The sequence below is a fragment of the Sturnus vulgaris genome, chromosome 2 (genome assembly GCF_052056855.1).
Source record: "Sturnus vulgaris isolate bStuVul1 chromosome 2, bStuVul1.hap1, whole genome shotgun sequence".
NCBI classification, from domain to species: Eukaryota; Metazoa; Chordata; class Aves; order Passeriformes; family Sturnidae; genus Sturnus; species Sturnus vulgaris.
The window spans coordinates 80,048,890-80,063,663 of NC_142244.1; the positions used below are offsets into that span (position 1 = coordinate 80,048,890).

The 14,774-nt window shown below is 34.5% G+C and overlaps 1 protein-coding gene across 15 annotated transcripts in view; it reads right to left on the minus strand.

Moving 5' to 3' along the window:
- Nucleotides 1–1,314: 1,314 nt before the first annotated feature.
- Nucleotides 1,315–14,774, minus strand: part of DOCK9 (dedicator of cytokinesis 9) — a 112,713-nt gene continuing 99,253 nt past the window's right edge. For 14 of the 15 annotated variants that reach the window (XM_014873373.2, XM_088159848.1, XM_014873371.2 and 11 more), the window contains 9 exons: nucleotides 13,780–13,886; nucleotides 10,411–10,533; nucleotides 9,949–10,062; nucleotides 8,314–8,460; nucleotides 7,317–7,527; nucleotides 6,410–6,600; nucleotides 5,145–5,245; nucleotides 4,802–4,940; nucleotides 1,315–2,544 (listed from right to left, as the gene is read on the minus strand). In XM_014873373.2, the coding sequence (XP_014728859.1) occupies nucleotides 2,422–2,544; nucleotides 4,802–4,940; nucleotides 5,145–5,245; nucleotides 6,410–6,600; nucleotides 7,317–7,527; nucleotides 8,314–8,460; nucleotides 9,949–10,062; nucleotides 10,411–10,533; nucleotides 13,780–13,886 (1,256 nt within the window). In that variant the 3' untranslated portion in view covers nucleotides 1,315–2,421. Of the gene's footprint in view, nucleotides 2,545–4,801; nucleotides 4,941–5,144; nucleotides 5,246–6,409; nucleotides 6,601–7,316; nucleotides 7,528–8,313; nucleotides 8,461–9,255; nucleotides 9,694–9,948; nucleotides 10,063–10,410; nucleotides 10,534–13,779; nucleotides 13,887–14,774 lie in introns of those variants that run through there. The other variant, XM_088159850.1, reaches the window with a different exon arrangement.

Below are 14,774 nucleotides of genomic sequence, written 5' to 3' on the forward strand. Positions count from 1 at the left end.
TGTGAAGAAAATTAACTCTAATCAAAAACCTGCAGAGAACCAAGTCTTTATAAATAATTTAACCCACATTGGATACTTCATTTATGTGTTACAGGAGTAACAATATAGAAGGTGCAGAAGGAATTATTGAGGAGGGAAACTCCCACATCTATTATCTTAGTATATACAAAGCTAAAACAATAGAGGGTGTGTTCCCTCACATAAATGCATCACAAGAGATTAAGTCTATAGACACATCATTTATGCGTTAATCATTAATGATTAATGATTTTATCCCGTGTAAACCAACAGCAATATCAACTACAGTTTGCTGTTTTTCATAGGCCAAGGTTTGGCAAAACAGTTACACATATATTCAGATGTGTGTGTACATCTATCTATCTATCTATCTATCTATCTATCTATCTATCTATCTATCTATCTATCCACACACACATACACAGATACATATTCAATTCTGAATACATACTACATTTATAGGTCAGTTATGAGATATGTCTTCATCCAGTTGAGGTCTCAGTGCAAAAGAGAAACTGTCAGTTCTGTTCCCAAGGCAAAGTGGAAAAAGTCAGAAAAAATGAGGCAATTAAAAGAAGTCATTGTGATAGACACAATGCCTCTTAATACATGGATACAGAAATCTTCCTGAATGGCAAGACAGCTTTACAGGATATATTCTCCCAATAATGAAATACCTTTTGAGGTAGGTGTTCCTATACTCGTTTCCACAGACAAACAAAAGTGTGAAGCATTTAGGGCAGAGGAGAAGAAAAGGGTCTGCCTCTTACAGCATTGTGAATTCACTGTCTAGAAGTGTATGATGTTTTTTCCTTCTTAAGGAAAAGAATTTTAAACAACCAGAAATTTTGTTTCAGAAATATAGTTAGAGGAAGAAGAGTATGTCCAACATTTCACTGCCAGGATGAGCTGCTTTAGAAAAAAAACTTTGATGAGTAAAGGCAACATATGTGTTTCACACTATGCTACAGAAAAATGACAGTAAACCTTATGTCATAAGGAAAAGACGATTTCTATTGTGATGTGATGAAAAGTTTTGAAGACTTCCTAATACTGATTGTTCTGGTGAATAACAACCTGTAGTTAAAGTAACATGATACTAAAGTCAAATGTGAGAAACTCGAAACTGATGTCTTAACTAATGATTTAATTTCTTGACAAGGGATATGAAATAAGACCTACAAGTGTCTGCATCTCATACACAGGATGCAAAAAGCCATTTTTTTAAAATCAGGTTTTTATTTTGCCCAAATGTCAGGGATGAATCTAAAACAAAAAAACACAGCACACAGTGAGAAAAGTAACTACCTTTTTCCTTTTAATATAGATGTAGTACAGAATGTTTAATTACAGCAGGACAGTGCTTCCAGTTAAATAAAATTAAAAACCTTTATTTTCCCCAAATATAAAATTACTAAATTAATGTCTTAAAAGAATAAGAATATGGAAAAAGCTTTAAATTATACCACCATTTACCACAGTAACCATGATTACCAATCACATACTCCATTGCTTTGGCAAAAAAGGTTTTTCTTTTAATAACTGCATATAAACCTAACATAGCAAAGACTGTATACATCTTTATATTGCACTTATTTATATACAGGGATAAATGAACTGTAAAGTCTGCATATACTTGGAATGAGCAAATTTTCAAAATGAACTGAAAGCAGAATGGTAAGAGCTGGTATGAATATTAAAAAATGCTTAGAAATGTAATACATTTATGTACAGACTGTACGGACTGTATTAACAAACAATATGTACATAACAATTTACTACTATTGATATTTTAGTATAACTCAGTGTTCATTAATACAGACCTTTGGTTGTATTTAGTTGTTTAGTAAGATCTAAGCTTGCATACCTCCAAAATGCAACAAGGTATAAAATAAAGCACAACAATTTGCCAAATGGTACAAAAACTACTATTGTCAGTTCCATTAAACCCCAAAAACTAGTGTCTCTGTCTAGCCCCAAAATAGTTCTTGTACTTGGAATCTCTATGTGCCATACACAAAAAGAACACCTGAATGTTACATATCTGCAAAATTACATCCCACAACACTTTTTTTTTGTAATGTGCAATTCATTTTAATAATACTTTCTAACAAAAAACAGAAGCTAACTTCATAATTTTCCAACACGCACTTCTGCAATGACATTGTGAACACTTTTAAATTTTACCAGCAAGATAAAAAAAAAAAAAAAATATGTGCGCCTCCCTTACCCTAAAAGACTACTACCAGTAACTGCTATTTGCTAAGTGTGCTCAGACATTCATATGAACTATGCAGTTTGCATGTGCCCAATATTTAATTTCAAGGTCATCCTGAGTTTGCACACAATGAAGCAAATCCACAAACTTGAAAAGAAACAAACGTACTTTCCTTTACAAAACAATCATGCAACTGAAGAAGAACTGGGCATCCCATGAACTGTTGTGCTTGTTGGAGTCCCACTTATGGCGTTGAAAATGTGTAGTGAGTTGGGCATGACACTGGCCTTTTCTTCCACTGGAGTAATCTTAAAATGAAAGACACATTTTTAACACAATGTTACAAAAAGCACAGGCACGTCTAAAACAGAAAACGCATTCCTTTATGTGCTGCTTCTCAACTCAACCTTCCAGTACCTTTCCAACCACACAAAACTTTCTGGAAATGGTTACTCTTTTCAGCCATCTTCTCCTAGATTTAAGAGAAATTACTTCTCCAATATCAGTCCTCCTAACTCAGATATTACACTGTCCTCTGTAGAGGATGCTTGGAGAGTTTATATCATTCCTCCTGTTAACTTCCAAAAGGAGTTTCATAGTGAGAACAAGCTCACTTTTTGCCCTTTTTTGCTTTTCCTTTTTTGACTTAGAGGTATGACTTGAGCATTTCTTACAAAAAAACTATCAAAGCATCTCATAGATTTAATTCCTAACAGCTATAAACAAATTGATGCTAAAATTAGAAATACCATAAAAAAGGACTTATATAAAGATTAGACAAACTAATAGAACAGAAGTAGAAAAAACTAATTACCATCCCATCTGATCATATTGGCAAGCAGCAGGGGAGAAAAAAAAAAAATCTGTTAAGATTCTTTTATGCATTTTTATAGCGAATTTTTTGCAGTTGTTAAGACTTTGCAGTGTTACATTACAGCTAATAGTTTATTCAGTGATGCAAAGCTCTTTCTCCCAAAACAGCTATAGGCAGATACATAAAGGAGACATTTTTAAAGATTTAAGTGAAGATCTTCATGTTTCTAAGCCTTCAGGGGAATTATCAGTCTAATTAAAAAAAAAATACTAAAGCAAAACCAAGCAAAATCATCAACATTGCATGTTTTAATTAGCAGTAGGCTAATAGTACATATTACTGCAGTCAGTGCTGTACTTTCATTTTCTGTTCACAGTATCTTATGGATATCAGTTGTTTGTCTAAGTGTAAACCATGAGAAGGTGGGGCAATGTGATTTAGTCCTGATGTTTCAGGACACGCTTTTTCTTATCATTGATATTTGGAAACTCACATACTTCAGCATTTTTTTAAAAAATCTACATTTTGCACTGAGTTCAAAGTACTTTTTCTTGTGTACAAGTTTTCATTATATTCTTTTACTTTCTCCTGTGCCAGGGGAATGCTAATCTTGCATTTATCATTAAATTCTTTGACCAAAACACTTGTCTCTCTTTTCCAAAGGGGTATTCTGTATTGCTGTCTTATTCTCTCATGTACCTTGTTCATCTCAATCAGCTTTCCAATCAGCCATCCCCATTCCAAACCCTCCTCTGCTTATCAATAAATCACACTGAAATACAGTCAAACGTCCCACTTCTGTTAGCTAAGCAAACTCTTTTTCTGTTCCACAAATCTTTCAAAACCGTTTTCTTCTACATATGTTTTTTATTAAAACCCACATCCAACCACATAATTATGGAGAAATGTTATCACTTCCTATAAACTTTGGTTCACAATGTTCTCTGTTGATGGTATTTAAAAAGAGTTAGTTGTGTCGTAAGCTCTTCTCTGTGACAAGGTATCAAAAGTTTCCATAGAAGTTTTGGGTACCATCGAAGCAAAGGTAGAATAAAGGCAAATCTCTCTTAAGAATTATAAACCTTTTTGTGGTTCTGGAAGAAGGTTATAAAAGTAACAGTGGATGAAAGAAAAGAGCTGAAGTAATAAATATGATGAATAAAAATGTCAAGAAGGCAGAGATCAAGCACTGAATTTCAGCTCTTCCTGTCCTCTTGGAAATAATATCTCTGCCTTTGAAGTCATGAGACATTTCTACCATGGAATTCAGATGCAGAGGTTGAGTGGTACATCTCACTCCACAAAAGTTCTGGTTTTCCTTCCCCCATATTTCTAGCTTGTTAGTATTGGACTACCCTCAAGAATATGTACTGGAATACCTCTTGGTATTTCCAATACCTCTTTGTCTTTCCAATGTATTGGAAAGACATTTAACTCTTCGTTGCAAAAGCAATTATTTACACCTCCAAAATCAAACAAGAAAGGGCTAAGCTTGCAGATCATATATATTAATTTAATTACATTTGTTTTATCTTTATTGTAGTCTTCCTTGCCTACAAAAAAACAGGCTGGTGCCAAGGATATACAAAAGCCAAAAAAATGAAGGTCTGCAATTTCACAACAGGCTTATACTCCAATAGAAAGAAAAAAAATAATCAATTTGTGTAAAGCATTACATACATTTCCCCTATTCTTGAACATTATAGTTACATTCTGAATGATAGCATGTATAACTTAATTTCAGCACATACTTGTTCATGCATTATTTCAGAAAGCTCTTTTGCCATTTCTCTGTAGTTTGCCTTCATTTCTTCTTGATATTCCAACTGATCTTCCTTTATTAGTCGTTCATTTACACCCAGAGCATGCCCACAGGCTTCAACAAATTGCCTGATTTAGAGAAAATAAGGAAGTTCTCAAACAGAAATCCAAAAGATTGATTTAAAATGTCAGCTAAAAGTATGTTTTTAATGAATCAGAACACTTTAAAAGTCGAAAGTTTAAAAAAGAACTTTTATGAGTCTTGGAAAAAAGGTCAATTTTTTTCTTCCTTCTCCCCCACCACCAAGAAATCCCAAACCTTCCATGCCATACCTAAAAACTTCTTTTAGGAGTTTTACTTTATTGTCTGGATATCTTTTGGTGTTAGTGTCATCTAAGAAAGCTCTTGCATATGCTAATGGACCAGCATTAACCTGAAAAGAACAAGAATTAAAAAAACAGTCAGATATCTAACATACTGTCTTAGCAATAACAGGTGCTTTAGGTGTCTGTTGGATTTGATTTTCTCATGAGAATACATTGATTTCAAAAAAGCTGGATTTAGGAAACAAGAAAACTGCTGGAGTTGGAGCATTAGAGCAGGAGAGGTCTCTCCAGTGCTATAAACCTGTCCTGATACAAAGAAACCACTTCAATGATGTGGCAAAGTAACTGCAGATATTGCCAATCTGTCATCTCTGTTTATGAAATTAGGGTGGGAAAATGAGCTAAACCTACTACTGTTTGGTCTCTGTATCCATTGAAAACAGTTTTCCAAGCTGAGAATTCTGCAAAAACCCGCAGAAGTTTAATTGTGCTCGTATGGCAACTACAGGAGAAGTGGTTTCGGTGACTTCTGACTCATTATTCCTTCATATTATCAATACAAGCCTCTCCCTTCTCATCTCAAATACTGATTCTGGAACCTTGGTTTGGTTTCTTTCCCTTTTCTGCTGAATATGACAGCTGGTAATATCAGATAACTGTGTTAACAGTTACTTTGTTTCCAATCAGTTTAAAATAATAGAGCAGCACTTTTAACACTGCATTTTTTGAAGATACTTTCCATATTAACTTGTACATGCTACACCTGCTTCAGGTACCCTACTTTGGTGAATCTGATGGCCTCTTAAAATATTCCAGCTCCTTCCTGCCTTAGGCAAAAGGCATGCACAATGAGATTTTCTATGATTATCTTCTTCCTATATATTATCATTCACTCTTTTTTCCATAAGACTCTTACAAAAATATGTTAGACCTACTGTGGGCAGACCTATAGCTAGGGAAAATATGCTAATTTATCTTCAGGTTCATTTATTATCTTCTAGCAGTTTCAGCTTTACACCAAAATCTGGTGGGGCTTGGAATGCAACATATTCCAGAGATTAATCTTAATTCTTTTGTGTAACTGTCTCTGATCAGTTGTTTATATGAAGTGCTTTCATTGCTTTTCCTATTCAGGAAATAACTGCAGACACTGAGCATATTTCTTATTTAGGACACTCTTGCATGTACAGAATAGAAACCAATTATAAAATGCTACGTATGTTTTTTCAAGGACAGAAGCAAATTAAACAGCTGCATGGCAAAGGTCTTACCTGAACACTGACACTTCCCTGTAGCTTCAGCTGCAACTTGATCATATCTACTTCAGCTGAAGAGCAAAGCTGCCTAAGCTCTGCAACTTTTTTACTCATTTCATCAATGGCCACTTCAATTGGGTTTAAATCAGTGTGGTGCTGGTACATCACTGGAATGCGCTTTTTCACGTATGGGAAACAATGTATAGCTGTGGACAGAAACAAGTTTAATATAGTCAGGAAAAGATTTTTTAATAGAGTGTGCTTTGGGAGAATCTTATGGTAAAATCTCATTTTGATGTCATTAGCTGCCCAATTTAATAACTTATAAAATTAGAAATGTTACCAAATGGACAGGGAAACAAGACACTAGAATGTAAATATGCACAGTGTTACATGCATTACAGGAAAGAAAGATCACTATCATTACTGCTACTAAGAACCACCAAGAAATAAACCACTGCAACTTAATTTATATGAGAACTGTGAAAATAATTGCTTAACATTCACAAATCTCAAAGGAGAGAAGAATCAAAAATAATGAAGTAGTATTTTCTATTGCCTCACTTACTGTTATAAAGCCACTTTATTATTATAAAGTCACGTGTTTGTTTTTACAACTATATTAATACAGAAACATATACTTAACAGAGATAAAACACAAAATAGCCTTTTCCTAAGAAAAAGGAAAGTCAGATTCCACATTCAGAATTCTAGAAGCTTAAGGAAAAAGAGGTAATAATGTTGAGGATTTCCCACTGAAGAAATCAATCTGAAAAACCTAGTTTTGGCCAAAAATATGAAAAGAATTTTAGCTGATAGCTATAAAGGACGTAGTTAGGTGAAATGAAAAAAAACCTACACAGAACAAAATTAGAGTATTTGAACTAATGCTTCCAGTCAAAGCATTCCATTCCATCAGTACCTGTCAAAATAGTCCGTCGCTTACACTGCTCTTCTACTCCTCCTTGTCTTTTACCTCCCTGAGTAAAAGGCATCTCAAACATAAAGCGACGAATGTTATGAGTCCTTTCAAAATCTGTTTTCCTTTCCTGCAGCTCCTTCTCTTCAAAGTATGGAATTACGTGTGTAACTTGAATATATGCGTATTTTGAATCTAAATCCTTAGGATTTACCTTAAAAACAGGACAAAAAAAATCAAATAGCTACATTGTGATCAAAGTGGATCTAATAGTAGTCACACAACTTCAAGAAATTAAATTTGGTCTCTTAAACCTCTCAATTATTGAAAACATGGAAATGTTCATGTTTTCACAGTGGTTTCCTGTACTCATTTTTTAGCTGAATTAGAAAGAAAGACAGCCAGAGGCATTACAGCACGTTGTGGATTTTTTGTTTTGTTTTGGGTTATTTGGTTTTTGGGGTTTTCTTAACCACTCGTGATCATGAAACCCAGCCCTTTCATCAGGGCCTCCTCTCCTTTTAAAGTTCCAATATTGAAATGCCCACCATTGCTGCACTTTAAGGCAAAACAGCACAGAAATTTTTGAATCAAGGATTCAGAAGGATCCTTATCAAGGAACAAAAAGAGCCATGAAATTATACTAAGAGGAAATCACCATAAAGTCTAAGGCTGAGGTGTGGAAAAGGGAAGAACTTCCAAAGAATGATTGTGCATGAATGGGCAAGAAATACAGATGAAGTTAACACAGAGTATGATCATAATCCTTCTAAGATACAATTATTGTTTTGAGAGGTAACACTACAGAAATTAAGCTTTTTGGTTGTTCTAAAAGGCATACTTAGTAGGAGATAATATTCCTCTCATGCCTTTCCAACAGTAGAGTTTTAGCTACAGATGCTTGTGTGCCAAATGAGTAACAGACAGTGATCCCACAGTATTCCACATAAACTAGTGAAAGCAATATATTAGAATTGTTCATAGAGAATAAAGATCATACTTTGCCAGAATCCTGAATCATTTTTACATTTTCAGCTCCAAATTTGTCAGAGTAGAGTTTCTGGAGTCTTTGGGAAATTTCTGAAAGAGGTGTGAGTTTAGGCTCTTTATAGATATATTCCTTTCCATCTTCATCCTCAAAGAAACCCTGTAAGAAATGAAGTAATCAAAATCTTGGGGAACAAAATATATAGGGCAACGACTAAGATGGACATGTGTGTGGTTCAAAGGAAATATAAACATTTAACATTAGTATTCAAGCAAACATAAATAGACAGAAATTAAAATCTAAGTAAAAAGGTTTCCTAAGAGAATAAAAAACAACAGAAAAATGTAATTGTCTACTACAACATGAGTGAAAGATAATGGAAACATAGAGTTTAAATTTTAAAAGTTGGTAGCAATTCTATGGTGTGCCAAGCCTTTGAGATAAGTTTCCTTCACTTTTATTTAAAAGTGAACTTGCAGCACTGTTTCACTTGCCAAAACAAGTAGTCTTGCACAACAGGACTATCTGATTCACAAGTGACTATTTTGGCAAAAGTTTACATTAAAATATTCTGAAAATTTACCTTAGGTAGTAATAAAAATTTAATCCCATAAGATGAAATTCAATTATGCAAAGATATTAATTTTATTATGTACTATTGGTATATACCGCTTTATTTTATTACACATACCACTGTTTTTAAAACCACCACTAAATGAACAATACATGGAAAGTGAAACAGTTCATTGGTTTAAAACAACAAGCCATGTTGAGTTCATGTTTGAAACCAGAAAATAAATAATTTTGTCATAAACAAAACAGACGAAATAGAAAAGCACAACATATCATGTATAAACACAGGCTAGATCGACAAAAATACCCACACCAAACTAAGGTGAAATGCAGTAGTTTGTACTGCATTGCTTGCTTTGTAAGCAGTTACTGTAATTACCTCAACATCTGTTTCACTGTCTGTAAACTGGTATTGCTATAAAGTCATAAAAGACAACAGAATACATGTAAAATTATACTGCTCAGAGTATTTTACAATTCTCCATGCTCAGCTGGACAATTAAGCAACTGGCCTATGCATGTAGAGAGTGTATTACTTGATACTGCGTGATACCATAGGGATACAGAGGCATTCTAGACATGTACCAGAGGATGTGAAGCTGCCCAATACACAGCCAGAACTTTGGTTTGAAGCATGCAATACTGATGCATAGAAAAGAGTGATCTGTTCTCTAAATGGAGCTTGATGTTACTTTTTGACTTGCAATGGCTATTGATGCATACCAATCTAAGAAGCAGCCTTGCAAACCACATTGTAGCACTACAGACATTAAGTCAATGCATTGCTAAAAACCGACGTTACAGAAAACTTACCGCTGCCTTAAGGTAGTAAACAAAAGAAGAAAAAAAGGAAAAAAGGCAAAAAAATTTACTGAGGAAAATTATAAGAATTTTACTGGAATTGATACGTGTTTTAAAAATAAATTACTGATGGTGTTTCTTTATTTCATACAGAACACAGTCCTTGTGCTTTTCATGTCACAGTATCAATACAGATGATGAAAGAGTAAACCTTGTTAAATAAATACAGGTTTTTCTTACTGCATAGAGCAGACCAGTGAAAGTAACACTCACTTGTCCAAAGAATGCTACCCTGAAATAAGTTCCCAGCAGCCTCTTGCCTGTATGCATAACTTCTGTAACTTTACTGTATGCTCGATGAAGGGTGTCATATAAGTGAGCAAGCCTCTAAAAGTAAAAGAAAACAATAATGAGGGAGAAGAAAAAAGCAGAACTTTCCTGTCTTAAAATAACAAATTATATCCTTGTAGCCAGTAACAACCAAAAACATTCTTTTAGTGAATGGTAGTATTAGGTTTAGCACTTGTATCAGGATGAAAATACGTAAGACTAATTTTTAATTATTTATAATTTAAGAAAAAAAATTAATTATTCAAAATTAAAACAAACATTTCAACACATTCAAATTTCAGTTATTATTTTAACACTCTTATTATGTGATGTCCAATGTGTCATGCAGTTAGAAAATTCAGCATTTTTTTTCTTGCTCAAATTTACTTTTGATGAATTAAGTACCTCAAAATCTCTCCGTTTTTCATAAATGGGAATTATAAGTTTATATATATCAGCAATAAGTTCATAGCGTTCTGCCTTCCAGAGTCCATCAGCACACTGCTCCAACAATTCCATCAGCACATCCTAGATTTGAATTTGAAAGTGTAAAACAATTCAGTACTCATCAAAAGCACAGCAAATAATTATATCAAAGTTCTTTCCAGTGAAAAGGGAAATCTTGCCTCAAATCAGAATAATCTACACTTAGTAATTTAACTTATTGTGACAATCAAAAATTGCTAAAAGGAAACAAAACAAGACAGAATGCTCTCAGTGTACACACATACTCCTTGTATTTACAAACAGCATGCTTCTTTTAGATACTCTTTAAACTACTTTGGAACTTCTTCTCTCATTCTTGCATCACAGTGGTGAAGCCAGAAGCTGGAAAAAACTGCTCTCATGCTTAGAAGCTACTCTATTCCACCTCCTTCTTCCCTTTGGTAAAGGACTACGTCAGCTTAAAGAATCACCAAGAAAATCAATTTTTAACACTCCAAGCAAAGAGACTGAACAATGGTACCCTTATCCATGTGCTGCAACAGACCTTAAAACATTTCCTCCTTTCCCCCAGTCATTTTGGGGCTGTACAGACTCCCCAATACCTCCATTCTCAGCAGCCAAGTGGTGACCAGTGACAGACCAGTGCCACTGCTAGACCACAAGGGATGCCCACAAAAACTGGTTTATGACACAAGTCTTAATTCAGACACCAGAGGGCATCCAGATGTAGCAGAGAAGTAAAATTTTGTTTAGAAAAGGAAAAGAACACAAAGAGCACAAGCTTCAAGTGGAAGAGCAGATAGGAAGGAGCACAAGAGCACAACATTTCTGAGTCAAATGCCTCAATGTTTCTCCACTCTCGTGGTAAAAGTTTTTTTCAATATATGCAATCAGCTTCCCTTGACACCTGTGAGAACAGCCTCTTGTTCTTTAGTGGTGCTCTTCTTGGAAAAGTCTGATTCTTCCATTAACCACTTTAGAAGCTGGACTTTTCCCAGCTTGTCTTGACTTTCAGGAGTCAGTGCTGGACACAAGGTAAGAGATGAGGCTCCACAAAGGCCAGGATAAACGGGGAAAAATTCACTTCCCTCTTCTTCCTGAGACAAATCTTAAGTCAGTCTTCTCAAACACAACACAGCCTGCATCGGTTTTGTTTCCACAAAGCCACACTGATGATTCCCACTCAGCCTGTGTTCCAGGTCTTTATGCAGAGCTGCCGCTTAGCCTGTATTGACTTTTTTTTTTCCTTTTTTTTTTTTTTTTTTTTGCAGGTGCAAGGCTTTGCACTTGTCTTTGTACAGCCTTGAGAGGACACTGTTCCTGGCAGGGGTCTTTCATTTACCCATCTGCGAGTCAGGATAATGCCTCTCATGGAATGTGACAGGCAAACAACTGTTTTCATTAAATGCACACAGTAGACTTGTTAAAAAGGAAAATCCCGAACTAAATTTTGTTTTTTTCATCTGTCTAGTTTAGGTAACCTTGGCCTTGGACAGAATTCTTTTAAAATGAGAACTAAATTGAGAATCCCAAAATTTCAATTTTTTTTTAAAAGGAGAAACTATATAAAGTCTTAAGAAAAATTTCACTTCATTAGGAAGAGTTTTTGTAAACTGGAGAATACTAAAGATATTTTGTCCCTTTTAGAAACATGAAGAGAATCTCTCTGATCCTCCAATACTTGTAAATGCCCATTTGGAAATTCAACTCTAAAATAACTAGCAGAAAGGGAAACCAAGTTTTAAGGGAAGAAGTTCCACATAGCTTGCTACCATGTATAGGAAGAATTCTCATCAGAGCATCATTTTGCTAAATAGTAGTAAAATACAGCTTGAAAGAAGTTTCTGCCTTTTGACTTCTGTACCCAATTGATCTCATTTATGAACGTGTTCCTATTCCTGAAGGAACTGGGCTACCTGTTCTGAAGCACTTCTGAAATGATTTTTAGTATGCTAAGGCCAAACAGTTCTTCCCTATTTTTACTCTTGTTGATATTATTACTTCTCCCCTAGTATTACTTTTCCCATGTTTCAGATAACTTTCAGAAGTTACCTGAAATATATTTTTTCAATATTTCATCAGTTAGAGTACTACATTGTTAAGTTTAGAAAATGTTGCATGCAAGGAAAAAATGAAATTTGGCTTGGTTTGATCCTTCTGTAAGCTGTACAGGCTTATAATTTCACTCTTGGCTTACTTCCCTCCCACGGAAATACTGAGAGATGGAAATAAGTTTGTGCAGGGTTCAATGACCCAGAAAAAGCAGCATATTCTTTTTGCAGGGAGTGACTAATGAGAAAAAGAATAAGGACATTCCAATTAAAAAAAAAAAAAAAGCATAATAATAAAACTCTGACAAATGGTCTGGCAGGAAAACAGTGACAGAAATTTCCAACAAAACTTTCCATCAGCAGTAGTAACTAGAATTCCTGATCTTCAATAACTTAGAGCAGCTTTCATCTTCCTTTGAGTAACATACTATATTTCATGCTGGATCAGAAGAATCAATGATTTTTAAAAGACAGCACAAAAATTGGAAAAAAATGACAAACCACAAAACAATTTGCACAGTCAAATAATATTGTCATACAGCTTTACCATACACTAATTAAAACACAAAAGAAAAATATTTTTGTTGTATAATTATGCTTACAAACCAGGCGTTTCCCAACATGACTGCTGCCAGTAGTGGTCTGTCCCTCACTACACCAGCAAATACATAGTGCAGACATAGCTTCTCACAAGCAAAATTATTCATAATATTTTCATATAGGCTGCTTACTAGTAAAATTTACTGTAGAGCCAGCACAGATGGATCAGCAAAGACACAAGGAGTGAAACTTAAGCCAGAAAAAAACACATGGGTACGAGTCTGGTGTCAGTAAAACCACTTTCATTGTTATGGCATATTTGCTTAGGGAAACTGTAAACAGCTAAAACCAGTGAACACATTTTCATAATTTCTGGTGGAGTAATACTCTAAATCCAAGTCAGTTTTACAAAACAACAGATTTTGCTAACTCTAATAAGTAATCCACATTCGTGTTCATCCTGTCAACTAGACTAAAACCCCATTTTGCTTTTATTCAAAAAGTGGTGTTGATTTGATGTGCTACCACTATATTTAAAATACATGTATATAGTAAATTCTTTAAATCTGGGACAACTCACAGAATTTTTTAATTTCAGCTTTAGGGTACGAATGGCAGATCAGAAAACAATTATTGTACCCCTCATATCAGTAATTCTCCAAAAGGAAACATAAAATCAGCAAAAAACCTCAGCCCTTCCATGTATGTAAATTTTAACATTTTTAAGTTTACTCACTTCATTGAAGTGAACATCTTGCATTCCAACATCCTCCATCATTGAAGCCTCTTCATCTATATTCGGTGTGATTACTCTGAAAGCAGTACAACCTTGCCTAAACATCCCTGTCATTGAAAAAGAAATACAAAGAAATTAAATTTTCTCCAGCAGGATAACATTGGGCCATTTAGTGATCCTGGACAAAGCAGAAGCCATGTTTAAGTATACCTACCACCAAATAAATAGATCAGCCTCCCACTGCATAATTAAAATACAAGACCTTACATTACGGTTAATGTACAAATAGGTTTTAAAAAAATCAAAAACATTAATATCTGGGCCCTTACCTACCAAATTAAGTAGTGCCTGAATCTTCCTACTTTATCTTAAATTTGTGTCTAATCTACTCCACCCTAAGTTTAAGGTACTCAAGGTAACTTTTAAAGTATTTAATTAAACTGCCATGAAGTCATGCTGGAACTGTGTACAGAGGTAGGAGCTGACACGTCATTTTTTCCAGTCTCAGCAATATGAATGACACTAGCCATAAAAAAGGTACAAGGGATAGCAAACCAGGTCATCCAAACACAGAAAACCAGGAAAAAAACCTAACAAAATACCAATCTAACTTCCTTTACTGAAAAAAGAAAAATTAACAAAAATGGAGTATAGAATGTTCCAACATGAAACCCATGTCTTTTACTTATGCTGTTTAGCTCTTTTTTTGATTAAATCAGACTGCTGAATTAAGAAAACGGGATTTTCTGTATCAATTAAAACCTCAAGGGCGATCAGTAAATATAATGGAAGCATAAGGATTTGCACATATTTATTTTACAATCCATTCCTACAAAGATTCTTTCTGCTCAGTTAGGAATTCTGACCATCAGAGGGTTTATTGAATGATTGCCTCAAATGCAAGGGGCGCTTTTCTGTTCTTAGAAACACCACAGGTAAAAGTTTGACACTCTGTATTACCTAAGATGAAATATATTTTACATAACTGTATACAA